The sequence below is a fragment of the Cynocephalus volans genome, chromosome 18 (assembly GCF_027409185.1).
Source record: "Cynocephalus volans isolate mCynVol1 chromosome 18, mCynVol1.pri, whole genome shotgun sequence".
In the NCBI taxonomy this organism is placed as follows: domain Eukaryota; kingdom Metazoa; phylum Chordata; class Mammalia; order Dermoptera; family Cynocephalidae; genus Cynocephalus; species Cynocephalus volans.
Genome location: NC_084477.1, coordinates 3,265,569 through 3,285,555, shown reverse-complemented (window position 1 = coordinate 3,285,555; position 19,987 = coordinate 3,265,569). Strand labels below are relative to the sequence as shown.

General features: G+C 40.7%; 1 protein-coding gene across 4 annotated transcripts in view; it reads left to right on the top strand.

Moving 5' to 3' along the window:
- Positions 1-19,987, top strand: part of RGS7 (regulator of G protein signaling 7) — a 470,656-nt gene that overhangs the window by 415,710 nt on the left and 34,959 nt on the right. For all 4 annotated transcript variants that reach the window (XM_063082919.1, XM_063082918.1, XM_063082916.1 and 1 more), the window contains exon 10: positions 16,471-16,545. In XM_063082919.1, the coding sequence (XP_062938989.1) occupies positions 16,471-16,545 (75 nt within the window). The remainder of the gene's footprint in view (positions 1-16,470; positions 16,546-19,987) is intronic.

Genomic DNA, 19,987 nt, shown 5'->3' with positions numbered 1-19,987 from the left:
TCTATATTTTCCCCGATGGAACCACCTTACGTAGCTTCTAAGCAGGAGGCGGAGACACAGAGCTCTGGATCAGTTGGGGGGCTGGGGGAGAGGTCATCCCGTACACTTCTCACAGCTGTGCTAGGTGATTTCTCTGTCAAATCCCCCGAGGAAGAAAAAAATCCATAGTGGAAAAACCAAAGAATGCCTCTCGCTACCCATATGAAGACTTGGAGAGAACTAGCTCAGGTGTGACAATTTTACATAGAATAGTGTTCAAGAGCTAGCTCCAAGTGCAACTCAAAAGATTCAACTCAAACACCAACTTGCATCTTGAGTGAAATTTTGCTAAATGTCTCCAAGGCTCAAATCATCATTTGAAATGGGGGTAATAATACCTACTTCACAGGACATTGAGAACACATGGAAATAGTGTATGTAAATCGCCCAGGACAGTACCTGGCACATGTCATTGTTACAAGAATTGGTCTCTTTTCCAAAGCAATCATGCAATCATGCTTTGGAAAGGAGACAGGAAGGCAGGGGGTAAGGCAATGTAGAAAACTTAGTAGATAGCTGTGACCTGGTATAATCGGCGAAGGCTTTTGGGAATTAGAAGAGGGAGTGAAGTTTGAAACCTGAGTAAGTATATTAGTTATCTATTGCTGCATAACAAATTATCCCCGAACATAGAAGCATAAAACAACACACATTTGCTATTTTATGCTATTTTATTGCTCTGAGAGTCAGGAATCCATGAGTAGCTTTCCTGGATGGTTCTGGTTCAGGGTATCTGATGGGACATCATTCAAAGTATTCAGGTCTCCAATGGGGCATCATTCAAAGTTTTAGGACTCTGATGGGGCATCAGGGCTATAGTCATCTGAAGGGATTGACTGTCCACTTCCTTCACATGCTGTGGGAGGCTTCACTTCCTGGCCACATGGACCGCTCCATAGGGTATCCAAGACATAGCTTCCCCCATGTCACCTCAAAGTAAAAAGACCAGGTCTAAAACCTCAGTCTTTTATAACTTAATCTCAGAAGTAGCATGCCCTCTCTTCTGCCATAGTCCATTGGTTACAACCCTGGTACAGTGTTGGGGGGACCACACAAGAGTGTGAATACCAGGAAGAGGAGTCATTAGGGACCATTATGGAGCGTGACTACCACAGTAGAATTTGGACAAATGAAAAGATTTGGGAAATTTGGTGCAGACCCTAAAACTAAATCAAGCCCAGGCCTGAATAAAACCCCTGCCATTGCAGTGGGTGACCCATGAAAATGCTGATGGAAACACCTTACAGTAGCCGCTAAACAGGAAGGGGAGACAGAGCCCTAGATCAATAGGGCGTGACCCCTAGGGTCACCCTGCTGCCAAATCCCCAGGGGAAGAACATGAAGGAGTAATTCCTAAACTAAAGAATGCCTCTCACTACCTATATCAACTTTTAGGGAAATGTGTTCTCAACGTTAACTTCCACAATTTCTAAACAGAGCTAATAATCCCTTTTTGATAATGAGAAAAGCTCAATTTTCAAGATGACCTGAAAGCACCTTGTATACATGATTTTTATTACTGGGAATGAGATGATAGGCAGGAGGTAGTGGCTGTTCCCTGTAAAAGACAGAGACTGGGCCTCGCTGGTCCCTCGGTCCACTGCCAGGCACATAGTGGACACTCTCGATGGATGCATTTTGAATTCATGAGTGAATGCAGAATATCTGCTTGCCCTCGTCCCTGCATATGTCCTTGGATGGCGCTAAACACACGACTTAGTTTAACAAGCACACAGGTTTTTCTGTCACAGGGCTCTGTGTGTGTGTGTGTGTGTGTGTGTGTGTATACATTTATTTTATTGCAGTTTTTAATGCTTTTTTATTATTGAAACATAGTTGATTGCACATGTCTGTGGGATAATGTAATCGTTTTTCGTAGCCCTTTACCTATTCCTCTCTTAACCCTCTTCCCCCAACCAAGACATCGGTGACCAGATCTGGGGCAACAAAACTTTGTCCGCTATTGTGGAGCTGGTTGATTCCTGGCATAGTCACTTAGTTGCCGAAGCTAGTCCTGTGTTCAGATTACAGTGCCTAACCGAAACACACGTAAAATGCATGCCACCTGGATTTCCTCTCTGCAAAATGTAAGGGAACAATACCTGTGGATTACTATTGATGATAGTAATAACATTCATTAGAACCTACATAGCAGTTTCTGGTGACAAAAGCATTTTATATTCATTATGTTACTTATTCTTTGCAGAAACTTTATGGGGAGGGTAACTATTGTCTTCCGTTTGCAAACACGAGAAAGCAAGACTCTGAGGAGTTGAGTTTTGTTGGCTCTGATATGGTTAAGACTTAAATCCTTAATTATGACTAAAAGCCTGGCATTTGTTCCAAAACCCCATGCAATCCCTATTGAGGAGCGTGCAATCCTTCGTCAATTCGTAACGCATATCAAGATATTATAATGCACCAGGGCGGTGTTGTGCACCTCGACTAGTTTTTAATTTATATCAGTGAAATGTAGGGAAATAATTCATTAGGCTTTCCATTTGTTCGATGATCTACTGCACCTTGCGTGTCTGCTTGATCTCTGAGACAGGCAAAGGGCAGTACACAATCATTATCACAACCTCTCTAGAGGCAGCTAAAATCATCAGCCACGCTAGGCCGTGGGAAGAGACATTCTACAGCTTGGAATGTGCTATGTGAATGTGACAGATCGAAAGATTCCCTAGAAACCTCCATGTCCGAGCTTGAACCAGCAGGTATAGTTTTCTATAGATTGTAGGGAGGGAGCTTGTTAATTTTGTACCTTAGGTGTAATTTACATGCATAATTTTATATGCTCATTCAGAACTTAAACTTTAATAGAACTTTGATGCCTTCTCTAACATTTCCCTTGGAAGAAATCAGTGATATTTCTACTGTAAACTTTGGACTTGTCAGTTCTGTACTGTTCCTGAGAAAATTAGATTGAACTCAATAGCAGTGACGCAATTTTCTGTCCTTAATGATCAAATCAGCCCATTCTCATTAGGTTCCTCTGTTAATAGTCCGTGATCTCATTAGCTGATTCCTTTAGCTGCTTTAGAAAATCCAAAATGTGTTCATGCAAATTTAAATCTATTTTGTGTGCTTTGAAAAGAGAACAGTATTTCTGTCTATCATTCCTATCTGTTTCTTTGGATTGAAAAATATTTTGACAGTGTGGCTATCAAGAGTCTCCATGAGTGGAACTGTTCTTTTTTTTTTGCTCCCTGGCTACATATTTTATCTTCTGTCTAGATACAGTGCTCTATTATTATGTAATATTTGATGCTATTTATGTGAGCCATGGATAGAATGAGAATAAAAACTTCTCTCCCTATTATTAACTCACTGCTTCTGTAGCCTATGGATTGGTGACCTGTCAAAATGAGGCACCCAGATTTCTGTCCTGTTTCTTCTGAAGGGGTGAGGATGTAGAAGTGGATGGCTGATGCTGGGAGAAAGGCCTTGAGAGTCAACAGCTAACCCTCAGGGAGGTGGGTAGAAGAGGCTGGTGATCTCCAGTCCTGATGGTATTGTGCGTGGTTCCAGGGGTGTGGGCAGGTGTCGGGGCAGGAAGGGCAGCCCCATAGCTCCTGTGTGCTATTGAGAAGCCAGCCTCTTGGACCATTCCTACTATAGCTGAAGTAAAGTTCCTTCTGCCAATACAAAGGGTCAATACATAATCTTTTAAATATAGATGGCAAAAGAGAATAAAGTGGAGCAAATGTTAAAAATTGGAGACTCTGCATAAAGAGTCTGTGGGAGTTCTTTGAACCAGTTTGGCAATTCTTTCTGTAGGTTTGAAATCATATCAAAGTAAAAAGTTTAGAATGTGCACACATATACAGACACCGGTGTGCACAGTCTCTAAGGGGTTGATAAAAATGGGGTTGATATGCCAATACCCTGGTAGGGCCAGCGGGAATGCTCATTTCTTAGGAAGCAGTTATTATTTGGGCTCATTTTGTTGTTCATTTTCTTTTCCCCAGATGAATAAATTGCATTTAAAAAAAAAAAGACAAGCTGTGTTCTCTTAATCTGATTGCAGGTATCTTCTTCAAATAAACTTTCTCTTTCTTGACAAAAACAAATTAAAATTGAAAACAATCTAAATTAATTTTTTTTAAAAGTAAATCCTCTCTGAAATTCAGAAAGCTCTAAGCAATTTCTCCTTGGCTTTGCTATTTTCCTCTCAACAATTTCACATACCTTCTCACAATCAAAAACTGAATTTTCAAAACAATTTATATTTCAGTATCAGAAACCCCAACATAAAGATATTTGTCATTACGTATTTTCTTTTTTTTTTTAATTGAAACGTAGTTGATTGTACATATCTGTGGGGTGCAGAGTTGAATATCAATACCTGTGTGCAGTATGTGATGCTCAAATCAGGATAGTGAGTATATTCAACATTACACAATGTAATCATTTCTTTGTGGCACTTTACCAATTTCTCACTAATCCCACACATTTTCAAATGTTAGCAGGTAGCCCTTTGAGAAGTGAAAAATGGAAACTACCATTAAGAAAATGAAACTCAAATGTATTAGTCTGACTTGGTAGATCTGATCTCATCGTGAACTGAGTTTTGTTCCCTCACCTCCGTCCTGACATATGTTTAGTCCCCAAAAGGTGCTTACTCTTTTATTTATTAAATGTAATAGTTGGCCCCAAATTGATAAAGTTTGTTCAGTTTTTTTTTTCTGCTTTTCCTCCATTCAGTACAGTGCAACTTATTTGCTTTTAATTAGCAACTTCCTCAAATCCTGACACACATAATCTGAAAGGATAGAAGACTCAGTCCCCTGCTTCTATGTGATTATTTTCTTTATGTCAAGTTATACTGCTCATAATAATAACGGAAGATAACATGTGCTGAGCATATTCTGCATGTCAAGAAGTGTGCCAACCCCTTCACGCACATTGTTTCGTACAACAATGAGGCTGGTAGTGCTATTAACCTCACTGTAGGAGACTTCAAGGCTTAGAGAAGTAGCTAACTCTTCCAAGGATCTTAGCTAGTTTGTAGTTGTGTTGTTTTGTCCTTCTTATGTATAATTATTAACACTTTTTAAAATGGTATAACCCCTTAAATAAGTAACTTAGTCAAAAATGTTCTTCATTCATAAGTATGCACCAGCTGGGGCTATTTTAAACTGTAACCAATATCCAAGCTAATGATGAATAACTCTTGTCATAGAAGTTGTCAGAAGCAATCATGAATCGGATGCCAGGTTTGCCCAGATAACATTTATATTCTCTTCTAATGTTTGAATCTCTGATATTATGCTTCAGTGGAAATTAGGTTCACAGTGGCTGACCTGTGTAGTTTATAGAATACTTAAGAAAATCAAATTAGATAACGGCTATGGTTGGTAAATGTCAAATTCACAGTATGAAAGCTATTATTATTACCTTTATTTTTCATTAATTTATGTCTTGAATCCAGATTTTTTTTTTCATAAGGGATTTTAATCTTCAATACAGCCCAGTGTACAACAGTGATACCACAATTGAGTCCTTTGGAAATTAAGCATTTTATTCTATGCCTAGAACTCATATGTTTCTTGAAAATCAAAAACTGATTCAGCAGATGTGCTGGTTGTTTCATATGGCTGAGTTGTATTTTTTTAAATCAGCTGTGCCCTTGCACACCCATGCGAGGAAAGTGCACTGGGGCACAGATTTTGTTTGTTCTTGGATGCATGGAGCTCAAAATGGAGACAGCGTTAAATGAAATCATAAAAGCTGGGGCAGAGGAGCTTGCTTTATGTTCATGCTTCCATCTCTAAAACTGAGCCTTTGTAATTTTCCGTTGTCTTCCTGCTCTTTAATTGCCTAACCCCCATCAAATCTGGAAGCAAGCTGCTATCAGCCATTTGCACTTATCAACCGATGGAATAATTATATTGCAAGGGAAAAAAACATTTGAGCTAAATTTTGCTGCACCAGAAATGTCCCTTTAAGCCTATCTGAAAAGTTAGAGCACTTGTTTCTTGTTAAATAAATGTATGATGATAGTGACAGGTGAGGACCAATTGAAAAGGAGGTTAAGTTATAGATACCAATGTTCTCAAAAACACACACACACACACACACACACACACACACACACACACACACACACACACACACACACACACACACCAGAGAACAGAAAATTAAACAGATGGGTAATGATTAGAAAGTACAATCTATGATCTTCACATTCAGTAAGCATTTATTGAGCACCTACTAGGTACCAAAAATTTACAGACTCTGGTGAGACAGTGGCACTGAGTGACAAACTCAGGATGCATCTGGAGGTTGAGCTCACAAGACTCGCTGATGAATCTAGTGGGGAGGGAGGGAAAGAAAGGAGTCAGAGCTGACTCTTGCTTGCAGCTTGGGTCTCTCGATGGGCAATGGAGGCACTTAGAGGGAGAAACCAGGAAAGGTGCAGGTGGGAGGTGAGAGAAATGAAGAGTTCTGGTTTGGACTTTGTCTTTTGGGGGATACTGAACCAAAATCAGTGCTGTGTCTGGAAGGCTTTTCCCGTAAGAGGCTGGGTGGAGAGCAGAGCGCATCACTATGCATTCCTGACTTGGGGAGATGCAACTCTAGGACACCGCCCTGTCACCCCCAGGAGCTTTTCTTCCCACCCCTCACAGCACAGAACAAATTTCCAGTTCCCAAATTTTATGCCGTTTTCTATAGAACTCCAGACAAATGTTCCATGTCATCTACTTCTGATCCCCTTAATTAGCTTGTATAATATTTATATCCTGGTAAGTTTTCCAAAAGATATCATGAGAGCTTGTTCACATTTCACGTGTTGTAGGTTTTTATACTTCCTATCGCACCTATCCCAAAAATCTAATTCTAGCCAAGACTCAGCCAAGAAATAAACTCAAAAAGTCTTAACCAAAGGAGTTGATAAAAGTCCCACACTCCTACTTATGTGCAGTGATTGGTTCATATGCTAAAATGTAAGACCCTGTGTTCAAGTAGTATTTGTCTGGTTTCCCGACCCACATCAGAACCCAAGTAACAAATTAAAGGATGATGGGACGTTGCTGGAGGCAAGGACGCTGAGAGCAGCAGAAAGTGACAACCGACTGGGAGAAGGCAGGAGCACTAAAAATGGCATGAAATGACATAAAAGCTCAAAAAGCATTAGAAGTTAGGGCCATCTAGCTTCATGGGCATTGCCTTTTTAAGGGCAGCAGAATAAGTATTATTCCTGATAATGACCTTGAATCACCAAGAAAATATTGCATTGCTTTGTATATGATTGTATAAGAATGCAGGGAAGTGTGGGAATTATTGTAGAAGATTTTTACCCAAACAGTAAAAATAAAATAAAGTTTTGGCTCTTAGCAATAAATACCTAATCTAGAAAAGAACTTTATGCGAAGTCCTCTTTTCTAATACCACTAATGAATAAAGTACTTACCTTTTTCACCTTTTGGGAAGCAAGTTGAATGCAGTAGAGTGTGTCTTTGAGATTAATCTTCTTTATAGAGGTCTTGCTAGACTGGGGTATGTGTTGCAAACAGCTTTCCTTTATGTGTCTGGCCTGTAAAGGGAGAACTCTGATCTGAATGTTTGTGTCCCCCCAAAATTCATGAGTTGAAATCCTAACCCCTAAGGTGTGGTAGTATTAAGAGGTGGGCTTTTGGGAGGTGATTAGATCATGAGGGCAGAATCCTCAGGAATGGGATTAGTGCCCTTATAAAAGAGACCTAAGAGGGTCCCTTGTCCCTTCCACCATATGAGGCCACAGCTAGCAGGTGCCCTTTATAAACCAGAAAGTGGGCTCTCATCAGACACCAAATCTGCCAGTGCCTTGATCTTGAACTTCCCAGCCTCCAAAACCATGAGAAATAAATTCCTGTTGTTTATAACCCACCCACTCTGTGATACTTTGTTACAGTAGCCTGAACAGAATAAGACAGGGAGGTAGACTGATTTTCCATTTGTTAACATGCAATTTCTGAGCCTTCTGTATCCTTTGTGTTTCAAGGCTACTGAATTCAAGGCTACTACTATAATTCAAGATTAATTCCAGTATGTGATGATTTTCGTGATTTTGCTAATCGTTTTCTAGTTGTTCCATTGCTGCTTATTATATTATAGGAAGCCATTGAAACTTACTGTGAGTTATTTATACTCTAAGAAAATTTTTTTTTTGGTTCTGTTCAGCATACCATTTAAATCACTAGTACTAATGACGGTATCTATAAAATTAAAAATTGTTTTCATCCATTCAGTAACTGGTCAATTTCCTAGTCTATGGCTCTTCATGTACGTTAAGTTTCAAACCTGAGAGGGATCTTTTTCCTCCGCTGATTGAAAATCTTTGCATGTCCGCACACTGTAGCCAGCTTTTTGTAGGAAAAAAAATCATAGAAAGGGAAGGAAATCAATCACCTGTGCACCCCAGGCTGGTGTAATAGAAAAGAAGTCTCCATGCACATCTGCCTCAAGCCTTTTGCTTTTTCCTCGAGGAACCCCTATTTTAAGAGTAGTTATGACAACTTAACTTCCACCCCAGTGATTTTTTTTTTTTTTAAATTTCAAAGCAATTCTAGCTGGGAACATTTTAAGTATTTTAAAGCTGAACATTAAACGTGTAATCCCAGTGATCACAAAGAAGCTATAAGCAAACATTCATTAGAGTCCTCTTGGTGGCTGCTTGAGAACTGTGACTGTCTGTTTGCAGTTGTGCCTGTATGACAATTCTTAGTCTGTAAAAAGAAAAATCACTGAAGGATGTACACACGTTATGCTGAAGTGATCTGATTTCAACCAGAGCAGATTAGGAGAATGTAATAAGACCACTGCAGAAGAATTTAGGGAAGGATAACAGAGGCTCTGAGTCTGAGAGCTCCTCCAGGCACGTTCGGTCATAGGTTCACATCACCAGTGATGATGACAACACAGAAGGATGGGCCAGGGACAGATTATTACACAAGCATTTGTGTTGGGAATGTTTTCAGTCATGGATCTTTGTAGCCCCTGCATAAAGAGCTGTGTCCCATTTGGAGAATTCAGTAACTACTAACATGTGTAAATACAATCCAGGAATCATCCGTGATCTCTTTTCTCTTTTACGTTTATTTCTCTCCAAGGTTTTTCCATCTCAGTAGATGGCAGCAACTCACCCAGCTGTGAAAAGCTAGGAGTCATTCTTGTCTGTTCTCTCTCCCTCTGCAGCTCACAGATCCAACCCCTCAGCATGTTTTTTGATTATAGCTTCAAAATATATCCCCAATGCAACCAATTCACATAATCTCTAATGCTGACATACAGGTTCATATTGCCATAGTCTGTTTGTTACCTAGATAATTGCAATAACTTTCCAACTGGTCCCCTTGTATTTTTGCCCAGATCCCACCCTGATAATCCACTCCCAAAGTACTCACTACTCCTGAGGGAGTTTTTTTAATAGACTTTATTTTTTAGGGCAGTTTTAGGTTAACAGCAAAATTGACCAGAAACCACACAGAGATTTCCCAATCTCCCTGCCCCCACACGTGCACAGCCTCCCCCATAGTCAACAACCCCCAACAAAGTGGTACATTTGTTTCGACTGGTGAGCCAACATTGATACATTATGATTAATTAAAGCCCATAGCTGTATTAGTCCGTTTCTGTTGCTTGTAACAAAATATATGGAACTGGGTATTTTATGAAGATAATGAAACCTACTGCTTACAGTTTCTGAAGCTGGGAAACCCATAGTCCAAGGAACACGTCTGGTGGTGGTGGCAGTGACCCTTCACATTGTAAGATGGTGGAAGCAGAGAGAGCAAGAAACTAATCTCATTCACTCTCTTTTTAAAGCCTTCAGAACCACACCCCTGACCACCATGTTTAATCCATTCACTACGTCATGGTCCTGCAATCAAATCGCCTCTTCAAGGCCCACCTTTCAATTACCATAATAGGATTTCCCACCTTCAACAGTTCTAGTAGGGATTAAGTTATGGGGGGACATTCAACCCAAGGCAATAACTAACATTAGGGTTCAATTCGCTCTAGGTGGTGTACATTCTATTGGTTTTGACAAACGCATAATGACATGTATCTGCCATTATAGTATCATACCACATAGTTCCACTGCCCTCAAAATTCTCTGTGCTTGGCTTATCCATCCCTTCCCCCAACTCCTGGCAACCAGTGATATTTTCACTGTGTTCATAGTTTGCCTTTTTCCAGAATGTCATATGGTTTGAATCATTCAGTATGTAGATTTTTCAAGTTGGCTTCTTTCACTTAGTAATATGCATTTAAGTTTTCTTCGTGTCTTTTGGTGACTTAATAGCTCATTTCTTTTTAATGTTGAATAATATTGCATTGTCTGGAGGTACCACAGTTTATTATCCATTGATCTACTGAAGGACGTCTTGGTTGCTTTAAAGTTTTGACAATTATAAACATTTATGTACAGGGTTTGGTGTGAACATAAGTTTTCAGCTCATTGGCATAAATACCAAGGAGTGTGATTGCTGATCTTCTGCTAAGAGTATGTTTAGTTTTGCAAGAAACTGCCAAACTCTTTTCCAAAGTGGCTGCACTGCTTTGTGTTCCCACCAACAGCGAGCAAGAGTCTTTGTTGCTCCACGTTCTTGCCAGCACTTGGTGCTGTCGGTGCTCTAGATTTTGGCCATTGAAGTATGTGTGTAGTAGAATCTTGTTGCTTTAATTTTAATTTTCCTGATCACATATACGTTGAGCATCTTTTCATAAACTTATTTGTCATCTGTATATCTTCTTTGGTGAGGTGCCTGTTCAGGTCTTTTGTCCATGTTTTCATGAGTTGTGCATCGTGTCTTATTGTTGAGTTTTAAGAGCTCTTTACACATTTTGGATAACAATCTTTTATCAGATATGTCTTTTGTAAATATTTTTTATCTCGTCTGTGGCCTGTCTTCTCACTTACTTGACATTGTCTTTCATAGAACAGAAGTTTTTAATTTTAATGAAATCCGAGTTGTCAATTATTTTTTTCATGGATCATACCTTTGGTGTTGTATCTCAAGAGTCATCACTAAACCCAAAGACTCCTAGATTTTCTCCTATGTTCTAGAAACTTTATAATTTAGCACCTTACATTTAGGTCTATGAACCATTTTGAATTAATTTTTGTGAAGGATATAAGGCCTGAGTAAGTTTTACAAAATAAATCATGGGAAGTCACTCCCCTGTTTAAAACCTCCTTATGTTTAGAATTAAACCAAAGTTCTTACCATGGCCTACGATTTCTACCTATTCTAACCAAGCTGGCATGGTGTGATTCCCTCCCTCTGCTACAGTAGCTTTCCTTATGCCTCCTGGACATGCAGAGTTCATTCATAGCATACACTGAAGGAGGATTGCATAGTCAAGAATTCGTAGTCAGCAAATGAGGTTGAGTAGGAATCAAAGAGTACAATACAGGAGTGTGAATGGAAGAAATTCCAGGGTAATTTCCTCAAACGACTTCCTTCAGTTTGTGTGTAGGACTTAGCAAGTGAATGGATCATGAAGGCTGAAAGATCAGAGGCTGAATCCATTGGCAGCTGCCCAAGAACATAGAGAAAGGCTTGAATTGGATCTTAAAAATGAAACATCCTGAGATTGAACACTAAAATCCGTAATCATTTTGTGTAAGAATAGGGATCATTTTATTGAGGTACAATACATCGCACATTGGATTTTTAAAATCTGTGCTGTTACAAAGGGGTAAATCTTTTTTATTGTTTTAATCCTGGTGAACCAATACTTACATACACATATACATATGTAACCTTAATTTTCCCAGAATCAGATTTTTTAAAAAAATATTTCCAGGGTATTCTCTTACTATCAGCTCTATTTGCCTCTCTGGTCTTAAGCCTCCACCCACATGTCATTTAGGACACGTTTGCCCAGTTTCATATCCGCTGCAGTGACTGAATTCCTGCTGCTCGTTGCTATACGTTTTCCCAGGTTGTCCTGAACACAAGTATGCCGTCTGCTACAATTGACAAAAATGCATCATGCCATGAAAGGAACTAAATGGTATTTAGATTCCCTTAAATAAAATAGCAATAATGAAGCCAAGAATTCCAGCTTCTGTCTTGCACCTCCTGAAGACACTTACACGAACACTATGAAGTAATATCTCTCAATAATATCCTCCTTTGGCTCCTTCAGGAATAGGCCCCATAATATTAAATTCTGCTTTCTAATAACTAATATCATCATAATGTTACAATGCAGCTTAGTTCTGCTGAAAATAAATTCACCTTCGAATCACTAGAAAGAACTCATATTTCTCTTCTCTGCCAATGTAAATAGTTCTTTATTATCCCTTAAATCTAACAATACTATGTACTTAATACTGTATCCGGCAAATAGTACACATTTAAATATTTTTATGGAGTGCCTCCATGGTAATGCTGTTATTTATATCTTATTAAGAAGATATGCTCAGTTTCTGCAGGAAGCCAATTCACTCCTTACATTTCATGTGGATCTGGTGCCAGCTAGTGGTGCCTATTATATAATGCTTCAAAAAGATAATTGCCTTTTTATTTTGATAATCAGGAACAACATGGACTTAGGGGATAAAACATCATTTGAAAATAAAATTTTAAAAGATTTTTACCTGTCGTGTTGTGGAGCACCAACAGAATGTGCATGCGAATGGATGTCTAGAATGTTCGGCTGTGGCATGAAGCCCCATGTCAGCGTGCTACCGTGTTGTGATCATTCCTGTGTCTGTTGTCTTCATTGCACTGTGTATTAGGAAGCTATCGAGGTATGGATTATGCCTTCCTTTCTGTATCTCACTATTTATCACAAGACCTGATGATTCTATGCAGAAAGAAATACTTCCTGAATCAATACAATAATTTTTTTTAAAAAGTATTGCCATATTTCATTAACCACAGTGCCTCACTTCAGAAAGCAGATATTCAGGGGTTATCAGCACTAGGTCATGACCTTAATTATTCAGAAGTACACTAAACAATTTTGGGCATCTGTGCTTTTTTAATATTCAAGAATACTCTAGTTAACTTAAATATCGTAGGTCTTATTTGTTTAACCACTAGCTGTCCCGAGAGGCTCTTTAGAAATTACAGGGGGCTACTGGTCCCTCTGAAACAAGCATCCCAGACCCAGTTTATTAGTTTAACCATTTAGCCATTAGCGAGAAACTTTGAACTGGCAGATTTTATTTTCCTAAGATGGGAGCGGGGTTATAAAATACGTCTTATGGTTCAGTCTCTAATAATGTTTGCTTTTAAAATGAATTAGTGGTGTTAATGAGCGGCTCAAGTGGAAATTTTAAGTGTCTGCAAATGGTTCATTAATCACATTTTAAAAGGCCATGGTTTTAAAATTTGGGGAGGAAAATTGTAATTCTCTTCGGGACTGTCAATCACATACCTTCCTATGGAGCTCAGGGGATCTTTCTACTTTGTGCCTTCAATGGGTGACATGGTTTCTGGGGTCATTTGCTAATTAGCCCACCTGGTATGAAATAAAACTGATTTAGAATCCTAGTTTATTACAGAAGGAGTTTTAGATTTCAATTTTTTTCAGACTCCTCAGATGTGTATGGAAAATACAATTTCCGCATTTTTTACAATTGATCTATTTTCCTGAGAAACCTACTTGAAGGATAGTTTTCCCTGTGCATGCTCTGTGTGCTGCTGCGATTAAATTGTTGGTTCAGATAACTCAGTTGCTTTTGGATAAATGATCACACTTTCAGTGTTCCTCAGCCTTCCCCTGCCACGATCCAAGATTACTTTCAGATAGCAGCTTGGGGTGTAGAGGTTCTGGTCATACAGTCTCATGCGGTGGGGAAGGAGGGCCAAGCATCCATGGGACATATTCCAGATCCTTGATCTCTGCTTTAGACACGATGGTGCAGTCTACTCCCGGGGCTGCTCCAACAGCACATGCTCATCGTCTGGAACTCACTGCCGGATTTTTCATTCTAGACATTTGCTCTCAGAATAAAATCCCTGTGCACTGTGGCCTCTGTTACAACCTCAGGCTCCCGTCCACCTACTAGGCTTCTTGGAACCTCTGTGTCCTTTGTTACTGGGAATGCACCAAATTCTGGATGACTTGCCTGCTGCATATTCGGGAAGTGTTGTCTTAGGCTCATCTTTCTTTTTTTTTTTTTTTTTTTTTTTTGTTGTTTTTTGGTTTTTGGTTTTTGTCCTTTTCGTGACCAGCACTCAGCCAGTGAGTGCACCGGCCATTCCTATATAGGATCCGAACCCGCGGCGGGAGCGTCGCCGTGCTCCCAGCACCGCGCTCTCTTGAGTGCGCCACGGGCTCGGCCCTTAGGCTCATCTTTCTTGCTAACACCCACCTGGTATTAAAGATTTATGCTGGATATGATCAGAAGTCCAGGGCATGGGACTGGCTGCCTCCCAGGTGCCTTCATACTTGTCTGGGTGTTTCTGTCACTCTCTCCCACCCCACCTTCTTAGGGTTTCTTCCCAAGGGAGAAAAATGAGGCACCTGCTGAGCTCTGCCTTTTATTTCTCTTTTCCTCTAGGTCATGAGGAGCAGTCCTTCCTTTTCCTGAATATCAAACCCTGATTGTTCCCACCCTCTAGCATGTAGAAGAAAATCGACATGGCCTGTCTTCCTATGTGTGCCTTTTGATGTTTGTTAGGAGTTTAAAGAACGCCAGTGCCTCTCTTCTCTAGTGGCTCAGGCTTGGGGATAAAAGGCTGCAAGGAAATAGAAACTGAACAGAAAAATGAAAACATGATGCTTTCATATTTTCAAAACATCATCTCTGTTACATCAAGGTCAATGGTTGTGAACCCTGTCTGCATATTAAAAATCATGGGAGGTCTTTTTAAAAATATTAATGTCTAGGCAGATGGCAGAAAAATTAAATCAGAACATCGGATACTGAGCAAGCTGATGCTGGAGAGTTTGGGTGAATTGCTCAGTGTCCCTTAGTAACCAAGTCCCCTCCTGTCCTCCCGAGGTGGGTGCTTTTCCTTGCTCCTGCACGGCCACCCTGATCACTGTGCCAAACAAGGTATTTCTGCTCCTGAGTAGATATGCAAAGCACACTTATAATTGATTTAATGTTTAGAGTGCAATCAATGTGTGTGTGTGTATTTCACATGTAACCTTCATAGGAAAAAACAAACAAACAAGAAAACTTTTCCTCATTTGCGTCCTTCTCCGCTACAGTATTATGGTGGAGTTTGGGGGCGATGCCTGTGCTATCAGGAGAGGGTTTTTTAAGGAAAACGTCCTATGTCCTCATTACACAAGGTGCTAATCCCCGTGGCTTGTCAGTGGCAGTTGATTCCTGTGATCCCATCAGCACTGCCTTTCTGCCCATCCCCCAGCTCCATAAAAGACTTTTCCACATTTATGGTTTCTCCAAAGTCACTTTCAAGGACATCTGACGCTTTAATTTTCTTGCAATCTACGAGAATAGAAAAATTGAGTGGAGACATACAACTTGATGTTTACCAGAGATCTCTCTTAGTCCTGTACCAAAAACTTGAAAGTAAAGGAAAAACAATTCATGCACCCATTCGCTTCTATGACTTCTAAAGGGTAAGTTATCACTAAGGTCCTTTCGAGGTTTAAGATCCCATGTGCTTTTGTATTTCTTTTCTCCTCTGTGTCCTGAGTCATTCTCTCCCTCCTTACAGCTGTTTGTCTCTGTGCAACAGAACAATAATTCTGGCAAACTACGAGGCTCCTGAGGTTGTCAGAAAGCCAGCCCCTGGCTGCCCAGACTCTTCCCCCAACACCCCTGTTGTAAATGGATTCACCTGCTTGCGGGAAAGGAAAAGGAATGTTGGGAGGTCCTAGGAAGGAGCATAATATATTGATTAACATTTTCTTTCTTCATCTTCCTCATTTTAACCATAACTCCACTGCACCACCTTCCTATGGAACACAAATATTCCCAGTCACTGGATTTCATAGTCACTATAACAGGACTCTAGGATTTGAGCTGGCTCAGCTGAATGTCATTTTGGTTTTCCAAGTTGGGGAAAGCAAGCAGCCACCTAATAACTGTGTCATCTTATATAAAGAAGGCACATCCTGCAGGAGGCTGTGTGCAGACATCAGCAGGCGGTGTCACTCCATTCATGTCTGGACAGACACTCTTGCTGGGTCCTTTGGGCTGGCAGCTATAAATATCAACACCCACTCTCACATGCAAATCCCATGTATTTCTTTTTCCTGGTTCTCTGGGAGTTATTTGAGAGCAATATCTGAAGGCTTCTAAATGTGATGAGTTAAAGGGCGCGATGTATTTTATTACTTCCACTGTTGATGGACTTGGCTGTGGCCGTGTGGGAGGCGCTGCCGGTGGCGAGTGTCATTGTGGCATTTGTGCAGGCTCTGGAGAGCACGTCATTCCTGAATGCACTGGTCAGAACCTTCTCCCCCAAAGCTTCCTTTCTCTCTCTGTTTTTCTAATTCCAGCCTGGATGTGTAAATACTACTGAAGTGGACATTAAGAAATCATCCAGAATGAGGAACCCACACAAAACGCGGAAGGTAAAGGCCATGTTTGTCGTGCTGACCTTGGTAATGAGTTGCAATGTTTATAGGACACCAGCCATAAAAACACTTTTCTCCCATTTCATGGAGTATCTTTCTGCCCTTCCTCGTCTCCTATCAGTCCCTGTCTCTTCCAGAAATTGCTGCACCCTGATTTTCAAGCATGCCGGGCTCCCACGGCTGAGGGGTCTGCTGCATGGCTCTGATGCAAGGGGGAGAAGGAGACTGCAGACCGTCCCCTGTCCATCACAGAGCCCAGGAGACCAGGAAAAGGACGTGGAGATGACCTGAGAAACAGTGATACTGACAAGAGAAGAGCATGTTTAGAGAAAAGTCTAAGGAAAGGGGACATTGACAAGATGTTTAATTACAGATTAAGCATGAGGACCCCCTTTTAACATCACAATTTTGTGACACGGTCATAAGATAGTGGCTATACATTCAGTGTCTGTTACATGAGAGAATACCGAAGGAAAGAAAAGCTACCCTTTGAAAATGCATAGCAATAGAATCACCAGATTTTTTAAAGAAACACATATACGTAGAAGGCATTTTTATTCATTGCATAAGCACACTGGGGCACGTAAGAACTTCTGGCCTGTAGCATCACTCAGAGCACACAGCCCACAGGATGGCATTGCTGGATCAAAGCATTCCACAAAGTTCAAGGCCCTCTTTTCTGCTGCTTTTTCCTTATGTAGCTGTAGCATCTTCCGAAGCCTGTGTCCCTGCAGTAGGCACTAAACATTTTTTTTTTTTTTTTTAAAGATGATCGGTAAGGGGATCTCAAGCCTTGGCTTGGTGTTGTCAGCACCACGCTCAGCCAGTGAGCTAAGCGGCCATCCCTATATAGGATCCAAACCTGTGGCTTTGGTGTTATTAGCACCGCACTCTCCCGAGTGAGCCACGGGCCGGCCCACTAAACATTTTTTGTAGTCTTATTTTGTATTGCTTTATCTTCTATCCCTAGATACATAGAACCATGTTCAAAGGCCCCAGTGTGGTCCAAGTATACCTCTTCTTTGTTTTAAGGCAGTTTACCTTGATGGTAGGTTTTAGAAGCCGTGCAGAGGTGCCACAAAACCCCCTCACCTGTGGTGCTCAGTGTTGTGGCCCTTAGGAACTCTCTGACAAAGAGGCAAAGCCAGATGAAAGCGAGCCAGCCTGCTGTCACTCTTGCGGCTGGTCCTGCTCAGGTCCTTCTACCCTCTGCTCACAGCACATTCCAAGTGTGCCAAGGAGGAGCTTTAAAAACCAGCTTCAAAAATGCTCCTGGCTCTCCGAAAAGTGCTGGGAGCCTCCTCTCACTACTTTGTTCATAGTGAAGACTTATTCTTCAAAATACTTCACTGTGTGTCAATGTGTCCCCCAACAGACACCAACTCAGACATGCTCCCATTTGGAAGAGAAGTGTGTGTATCACCAGCACGGAACTTAGATATGATGAAGCGACCATTTACACTCTCATGTTAGCACCATATTCAGAATTAATGTATTACTGCTTCCCACACATCCTTCTTTTTGCAAATTTGAAAACCATTAGTATACGATGTTGCTCTCCGCATATCATCAGCCCTCATTTAATGATGGAAAAAAATCAGTGAAATTGCCAGTTGAAACGCTGTAAAGAGATGGAATTATTGAGCACTAGTTTTACTTGTCTAGGATTCAGTCTAATTTCCTGTGTATCAAGAATGGTACGACAGGGCCTCACCATGATGCTGAATAGCACTGACATGTACCAGAGGAAAACTACAGCTCTGAAAAGTCCAACAGCAAGTAGCAGGCATAGCCTTGTTTTCCACAGTTGGAGAAAACTGATTTTCTCACCTTTGATAAATACAGGTTCTCACAGGCAAAAATGTGTTGAATTTGCAAGAATCTTCACAGCTAATAATATTATTTTACAGAGAAGGTTGTAGAACACTAAGGCACATATTGATTTGTCTTTTAGAATTATCACCACTGATACTTTAGCTCATATCTGGTTAGGAACTGGAATGACCCATTCGATCAGATTTAGCGAGTCTCTGCTATACGCCAAACATGTTCTGGTGTTTAGATATTCCACAGTGAATAAAAGGGACAAGCAGGGCCTTGCTCCCCCGACTCATGTTCTAATGACAACTCAGACACGGAATGAGCAGACAAATGTGTGTGCATATGTATAATCATATGATTTTGTTAAGCTTTGTGCTCAGGCTGCCATGACAAAATACCACAGCTTGGGTGTCTTAAGCAATAGGAATTACAGTCTCACAGTTCTCGAGACTAGAAGTCCAAGGTCAACATGCTTGCACATTCAGTTCCTGGTGAGGGCTCTCTTTCTGCCTTGTGGACAGCCGCCTTCTTGCCACGTCCCCACCAGCCTTTTCTGCGTACTGTGCACAGAGAGAAAGAGCACGCACTCCGGAAAAATTAGGTTCTCACCATTGTGACCTCACTTAGCCTTTACTACCTGTTCACAGGTCCTATCTCCAAATACAGTTATATTGTGGGAGAGGGCTACCACTCAGTTCATAACATGTTACAAAGAGAATTTAAACGATTCATGATTTTAAATTGCTACAACATTTTATCAGCATTGACAACAAGCAGCAAACTGTTTGCCATCCTCTGAAGGTTCCACTGCTCTGTCCCTATGGAACAGGCCACTCTGTGTCATCACAAACCCTAGACAGAAATAGCAGAGGCCTGCAGGCTGCCCATGGGAGCTCTCTTTGCTTCCTCTTTGCTCCTTGTCTCAGCTGTGTGGTCGCCCTCTCTGTCTTATGCTGCCCTTGGTAAGGAAGTGGAACCCCTGGGCAAAGTTTAATCTTTGAAAACAGTGACTGCCCTTAGCAAAGAGAACTGCTGCTCTTTTCTTTGAAGTCAGCTGTAATGATATTTCTCGAGACCACATGTCATAACGAGAAAAAGGACCCAGTTAACCCCTAAAGTAATGATCTAGTATATGTGCCTAGAGAACATTAGGGTTATTTTACACTTCATTTGGGGATGTTGTATTAAATTGTCAAGTTTCAAGGATATTTGTCCAATATGTGAAGAGAAGGTTTAGACGTAGAGTTGATTTTATGTATTTTTAAGAATCGGGGGATAAGTTGATTTTCAAATCTCTTTTTAATTTGAAAACACTCCTCTAAAATACAAGGAAATTTTTGGTAAAAATGTATTCCCTCAAGTCTCTATGAAAGAATGCTGATGTAGCATAGGCAGGAAAAGTTAACCTCATCTAGACAAGTTTTAAGAGGCACTGTATGCCTGATATTCTTCAGTGCGATACTAAAATTTTTACCGTAATACGTTGTGTGTTAGCCAAGACACTCTCCAGAGAAACATAACCAACAGGATTTGCATATATTATGTGTGTGTATAAATACATACACAGAGAGAGACAGAGGCAGAGACACACACACAGAGAGAGAGAGAGAGAGAGAGA